This window comes from Pediculus humanus, genomic scaffold (assembly GCF_000006295.1).
Source record: "Pediculus humanus corporis 1103172108284 genomic scaffold, whole genome shotgun sequence".
Lineage (NCBI taxonomy): Eukaryota > Metazoa > Arthropoda > Insecta > Psocodea > Pediculidae > Pediculus > Pediculus humanus.
Window position 1 is genome coordinate 75084 of NW_002987853.1, and position 7865 is coordinate 82948.

Genomic DNA, 7865 nt, shown 5'->3' on the forward strand with positions numbered 1-7865 from the left:
AAATTTACATAACTTATTATTATTATTATTTCTTTAAATTTAAATTTCCCGCGTCTCTCTCTTCGTATTTCCTCCCCTCTACCCCCACCACTTAACAAATTCTTTACCTTTTCCCAAATAATAATAATAATAATTTAACGCGTACGTGATGATGGTGGACAACACCTGGATTCAAAATGGACAATAACTAACAAAAAAAAAAAAAAGGGAAAAATTACCTCCTGCCTTTTCGCAGGTACGTAGGAATGCAAGGGAAGGGAAGGAAGAGGGAAGAAGGGGGAGGAAAAGAGGGCAAAGAATTTTTATTTAAAATAGGTTATATCTTCATATACACCCACAACCCCTTTCAACGGTCATTTCGCATAAAAATTTCAAATTTTATATATGACATAACGCTTATATTTAACTTATGAAAGTTACAATTTTTTTTCTCTAAAGGGTCATCGAATACAAAAACCCCATTAAAAAAAAAAAAAATTACAATTTAAAATCGACCACGAGATATGAAAAATTTTTTACATTAAAAAATTTATTTATTTATATTTTTATGTACATAAATTAATAATAATAATAATAATAATAATAATAATAGTTAGGACCGGCCTCTTAAAATCGTCAAATTTATTTCCGAGAAAAAAAAATTATTTATTTATTTAAATTCATTCATTTAATTAATAATAAAAAATAAAATTTTATTAATCGTAATAATTAATAAATAATCATCATTAATAAATAATTTATTTATTAAAAAAATACACGTTCGCAACAAACAATTAATCAACACGTTTATATATTTATATATTTATTTATTTAATAAATGACGCGAAATAAAATTTTTTTTTTATTATAGAAAGAAATAAATTTTTGTAACAAATTTTTATAAAAAAGGGTTTCGATATCGGGGGGAGGGAGGGATGGAAATTTTAAGGGTGGATAAAGTGATTTAAGGGTTGGACACACGTTCGGACGTTTATTTTATAAAAACACGCAAATATATATCTAAAAACGGTAACTCATTTAACGTATATATAAGAATTTATTGACTCGCGCATTCCCGTTCGGACATCCATAAGATAAACATTTAAAATAAATCAATGGCAACCAAATTTTATGTTTTATAAATCAATCAATCAATAATTATCGATAACGTGAATTTAATGATAAATTTCGCGATTTCCGGAAAATTCGAAACGAAATAAAATTATTTACGGTCGAAATGTGCAACAAATGATTAAATTGATCGATTTTTTCGATTGACCGTTTAAGGTTTTATCGATAAGGACAACAACAACAACAACGACAACGACAACCGTTTACACATTAAATCGATTAAAATTTTTAGCAAAATGTGCAAAAAAAAAAAAAAAAACGTTATCAATGCATTTTTTAATCGTTTTTCTCCCCGATTCGTACATCCGGTGACATTTTGTTTTTTTTTTCCTTTTTCTCTGCGTTTCACCGCGAGATTCAAATTTGAAAAAATTTCGTTTACGTTCGAAGCAGACGATAAGAGGCTCTTTTGACTAGATATCGATCGTTTAAGATAAAATCTTTTTTCTTCTATTTTCTAAACTCTTCACATACATAAAAAGAAACCTGACAATAATGTGAAAAAAAAAAAATTTTTTTTCAGGTACTTTATATTTTGCGTTTCAATGATCGATTATTCTCCTCCTCCTCTTTTTTTTCCTTCTTCCCCTCTTCTTCTCTCCACTTCCCTTTCCTCTCACATTCTTTCAATCGAACAAACAAACGAGAATATCGACCATAAATTCAGGAAAACATTTTGTGCATGATTTTTCATTATCGTCGAACGTCGATGCTTTCATAATTTTCCCTTTTCCGTTCGTAGTTTTATTTTTATTTTTTTTAAATAATAATTTCGAATGACTTTTTTTAACGTTTTTCTCTTTTACCTTTTCCGTTTCGATACCGCATGACCTTTGACTCAGAGTCACGCTATCGTTTTCGTTGTAAATCCTTTTCCTGCATATTTTTTTCATGTGATTTTTCCAATTTTCCGGTATACGACCGGTATTATTATTGTTGTTTTTACATTTGTTCGATATCAAACTCGAAAAAATTGTTAGCTCTTGTTGATCCAACCAACCGTTTTGTATGGGACCCAATAAGAATTCGTCGGATGTGAAAAATGGAAAACGTATTTCGTAAATTAAATCGTTTAAAACGAATCGTCGATTTTTCAAATTTAAATTTAATTTTCTTCTTTTACATTCTCGATTTGCCCACCTATCGAGTGCTAAAAAAACAACGTATTCCGATTTTATTTTCAACGTGTCTCGTTTGATTATTTCTTTAAGATTTTCCGACGATAAATCTTCTATTCCCTCCTGTACCAAAACTTGATCCGCATTTTCATCGATGTACTGAAGACAATTGTGAACTAATGCTTCCGACCAATAGGGTATCGAATTACCATTTTGTTCATTGACTTTCGGACAAACGACGTCCTCGTTGTTGTTGTTGTTGTTGTTATTCGACTGCGAATAACAATGGAGATCACATATTTCAGTCGATGCTTCCGGTGCCGAGGGTTCGAACGCCGTTTTATCATCACGAACGGCGTAGAGCCTCGCATGAGTATAAATTTCTAAAACGTTTTTCTCGTTCATATTTTCATCTAAATATTTAACGCAAACTTGTATTAATCCGGAACATAAATATTTATGTGCGGCGTATAAAATGTTCAAAGCCGTAGACGCAGATTGAATATTAACTTCTTTCCCGTATAAATACCTGAAATTTTACCAAAGTTATTTATTTTCCGTTACGAAACGAGAGAAAAAAAAAACCATTTTTTTTTTTTTTACCTTAATAGATAATCGAAAGCTCTCCCTTCGACATCTTCAATAACGATTATGTTATCGCGAGTTGCCAACGGACCATCTAACAACGCCCGAAAAACGACATTTGTCTCTGATAATATTTTCTTATGACCTGGTATTCTCCAGACGTCGGGTTCTATCCCTACTAAAAATACAACGTCGCTATCTTGTTCGTTATCGTAAAGAAAATCCACCCTGGAAAATTTATTAATTAATTACGTCACGTACAACTCCTCGCGTTTTTTTTTCGATCGAACGAAAACAAACAAAAATTATTATTATTATTATCATTACCTTTTAAGAGTCGATTTTGTTTTGTTGCAAACATTTAAATCCTCGCAATGACACATGTTCACATGTTTTTCTTTTTTTTTTTTTTTGTAAAATTGAAAGAAAAATTAATCTGGAAAAAATAATTCGTATTTTATAAAAAACATTTTTTATTACGTTAAAAAACAAACACAAACAAAATAATTAAACGACGGTAAAGTACACCAACAACAACAACCGGACACACAACAAGTACCTGCCTACTCCGATCTATATTTTTTTTTTTTATTAAAAAAGGTTTAAGAACGACTGACTATGAAAGAATTATTAAATTTTAGGAAAAGGAATAAAGAAAAAAAAAAAAAAGGTTTCGTTATGTTGTTCGATCGACCAACCAATGAGAAAAAAAAACCACTTGTTTATTAAATCTTTTCCCCTTATTTTCAATTAGATAAAATTATGTTGTTGTTGTTTGTATACACACGTGGTTTACCCCCTTAAAACCGCCATTACAATATTTTATTACGGACTTTTATAAAATAATAATAATATTAACTTTTATTTTATTTATTTATTTTTTTTTTTATTAAGGAAAAATTTTTTTTAACGAGATATTTTACCTATCGTTATTATTATTATTATTATTTTTGTAATAAAAATACGTTGGTATAAGTTTGTGTGTGCGCGTGTTTTTCTTCCCTTTCCCCCTTTCGAAAAGAATCAATAATACATAATAATAATAATTATAATAAAATTTTATTTTTTTATATAAATTTTCCAAGGCACTAAATGCGAATTGAAGGGGGGAGGGGAGAAAAAAATAAAAAAATAAAATAAATTCCGACGGTTGTTAGTAAGAAGTAAATATTGTTTGTTGCAAACATAAAAAAGGACGAATTGAAAATTTTTGATAAAAAATTTTTTATTTTTCCTACAGGAACTTCCTTTTCGTTATGATAAGGTGAAGTTTAAAAAACCCACATTTGTAGGCTTAAATGGACCTTGACGATTCTAGGCCGAAATAAAATTTTTTTTTTTTTAACAAGAAATTTTGTCTTGGCATTGAATGACAACCGGGTTGTCGTGTTTGTTTGTTTGTTGTTTGTTGTTTGTCTCTCTTGAAATGCATTCGACGATTTTCTTTTTTTTCCCCTCCTCTCCTCCTCCTTCTTTATCTTATTTTTTTTAAACGATCGATGGTAAATTCAAATAACATAAATTCGTACAACCCAGTATAAGTAATTTAAAAAAAAAAAACAAAATGGCATCCTTTCGTAAATTATTATTATTATTATACATCCCTAGCAAAAAATAATAATAATAAAAATTTATTTTTATTTTTATATTTCAAACTTTTGCCGCCGCGTTCGTTAATAAATTCACTTATTAATCGTTAAAAATAATGTGAGGGGAGGGAAAAAAAACAGGGAGGGAAACTTTTCCCTGCCACCATTTTTTTTTCTTTTTTAATAAACTTTATGAGAGTAAAAAATTACTGATAATAATAATAATAATAATTTCGTTATTGATTTATTTATTTATTAAAAGTGATACACGTGATAAGATATTTTCATTTTGAAAATTTTTCTAGAATGATTCACGAGTTTAATAATATATGTATGTATATCAACATTCTCACGCAGGTTCACACACACAAATAAATAAGTTTACATAAATAAAAAAAAATAACATTGAAATAATAATAATAATAAATAAATAAATAAATAAACACCCTAATTTTGTTTGACCTACAAAACGAAAAAAAAAGACTTTGACCACTAAATCACAATTTATAACCCTTAAAAAAAAACGTCTTTGTTTACGTTATTTATTTATGAATCATAATAACATTTTGAAAATATTAATAATAATAATTTAAATTCATTAATAATAATAATAATAATTTTGGCAAAAAAATTTTTTTTTTTTTTGCACCTTAAAAAAACCAAGACGGAGTACGAATGCTAAACGACATATAAACAATAAATAAATACCTGAAACCTTTATTATTATTATTATTATATATTGTTATTATTATTATTATATATTATTATTATCATTATTATTATTATGGTCACTCTTAAAGACGACAAGGCTCTTATTTGTCGGGGTTTTTAAGCATTTATTCCAGGTTTCTACCCGATTCCTTAGGGACAAATACTCGAATTTCGGTTATTATTATTATTATTATTATTATTATTATTATTAATATTATTATCGTTACAAAAAAAACAAATTTCACCCACCTTACGAGCATGTGAAAAAAAAACTTTTAATCAAGAATTATTTCAATATCGATAATTATTATTATCATTATTTATAAAAGTAAAATAATAAAAAAAAAGGTAAATATACGATTTTTTGAAAAAAAAAAAAAAGAAAACAAAAACAAATAATAATAATAATAATAATAATAATAATAATAATGATGACGTTTCATATGATAATAAAAACAAAAATTTATTCAGTGTATATACGTACGACGTAAATATAATAATAATAATAATTACGGGAGCGATAATTAAGTAAGGTATGAATGACACAAAAATTAAGGTATGCGATTAAGGTATGAAAACACTTTATATATATATATATGATCCAAATGATATGCGTAAAAAAAAGCTTAAATGATATCAGTAATAATAATAATAATAATAATAAAGTGTAAAATTAGTTTTTTTAGGTAAATTTTGACTAAAATTTAATGCAATTTTTCGCAACGTCTCATTAACCGAAAAACCAATAATAATAATAATAATAGTAATAATAAATTAATAAATTTCGATAAGATATTAACGTGAAAAAATTTTTTTTTTTAATTTTAATTTTTTAAATAAAAATAAACAATAGCAAGCAGACGAAATAAATAATAATAATAATAATAAATTAAAAAGGGAACAAATATGTAGAGAATTTTTTTTTTTTTTCATTACGAAAATTTTTTAATATGGCGGAACGACTATAAATTATTATTATCTATAAAAAATTAATCACGTTTTTTCCTAACGAAAAGATGACCTAAAAAAATTTTCATCTGTACAATATATATATATGACGTCATAAAAATTATTTGTCCAGGTGTGTGAAAATAATAATAATAATTAAAAATTTTTTAGATAACTTTCGTATTCATCGGGAATTTTAAATTTTTTATAATAAAAATGTTTTGAATTTTTTTGTTTACCCACAATAATTTATGATAATAATAATTTTTTACGGTGATAATCGCAAACTCTAATAAATAATATATTTACCGATGAGAATGGGTAAACAACAGCAAAAAAATTTGCAGGTGCGACAAAGTTTACTGTTGTACCTGATTTCACTGTTTACATTATAACTCTCCGAGATTGCGGTTGTTGTTGTTAAAATCGAGCAAACAAACGGGAAAAAAAAAATTCAACCTCACCTCCCTGCCTCCCCTCCCCTCGCATCGCTTCCCGTTTATTTTCATTTCAATAGGTAAATAATAATAATAATAATATTAATAATAATAATAATAATAATAATAATATTAATAATAATAATAATAATAATAATAATATTAATAATAATAATAATAATAATAATAATATTAATAATAATAATAATAATAATAATAATAATAATAAGCCAACGGCCATAGCGTGCTGGTCACACCGGTTCCCGTACGATCACCGAAGTTAAGCAGCATCGGGCGTGGTGCAAACTTGGATGGGTGACCGTTTGAGAACGCCACGTGCTGTTGGCTTAAAAAGAGCAAAAAAATGAGAACAAGACAAAGTAAGAACCAAAAACAAAAATCTTGTTCTACTGTCGACCTGAGGCAGCTCGACGAGAACGTGAATTTCACTGCTTCTGACCCTGGCCACTCCAAAGATGTTAGTCACCGGAGCCCAGTTCAGGAGACAAATCGTTCCCATCGAAAAAGACGGACTCAGGAAGACCTTCAAGAATTGATGTGGTGCTATCTTATAATAAGTGGTACCACCGAAATTCGAGTATTTGTCCCTAAGGAATCGGGTAGAAACCTCGGATAAATACTTAAAAAAAACTCCGACAAGTAGCCTTGTCGTGTTTAATGGTGAACAAAAATAATAATAATATTAATATTAATAATAATAATATTAATAATAATAATAATAATATTAATAATAATAATAATAATAATAATAATAATAATAATTTTTGAAATGTTATGAATGCTTTAGTAAAATTAATTAATTAATAACGAAACCAATTAATTATTAAGAACCGTAGAAAAATTCATTCATCATCATTATTATTTTCTTTATTTTTTTTGTATGATAAAAAATATTCCGAGGTTTTTGCAAAATCAATAAATTCATAAACAAGGGGAGGGGAGGGGGAAGGGAAGGAAAGGAGAAAAGAAAATTAGTTACATAAGTTTTTGTCAACATCAATTCCATCATCATCATTATTTTTTTTTTTATTACTTGTCAAGACCAATAATATCCAATAAAATTTATTAATAATAATAATAATAATATATTTTTTTATTCTTCTCTTTTTATGTATGTATATGTGTATGGTGGTGGATTTCTGTTGATAAAAGATCTCTCGCAAAATCCATACTAAACAAAGACTGACAAATATTTAAATATTTATGTTAGCCTAATGTTTAATATGTATTTTGCGGATCACGTTGAAAAAATTGTCGTGGAAGAAGAATTTTCCCTTGGCGAACACATTTTCATTTTCTTCTTCTTTTCTTTTTTAATTTAATATAATCATCATCATCATCCTTTT

General features: G+C 27.0%; 1 protein-coding gene across 1 annotated transcript; it reads right to left on the minus strand.

Moving 5' to 3' along the window:
* Window positions 1–1736: 1736 nt before the first annotated feature.
* On the minus strand, window positions 1737–3196 carry Phum_PHUM519470 (bpb/poz domain containing protein, putative; the record flags this gene model as incomplete). The annotated part of the gene is made up of 5 exons (XM_002431249.1): window positions 1737–1837; window positions 1892–2452; window positions 2525–2757; window positions 2832–3041; window positions 3141–3196. The coding sequence occupies 5 exons, from the start codon at window positions 3194–3196 to the stop codon at window positions 1737–1739; spliced, it is 1161 nt and encodes a 386-aa protein (XP_002431294.1).
* Between the last annotated feature and the right edge of the window lie 4669 nt (window positions 3197–7865).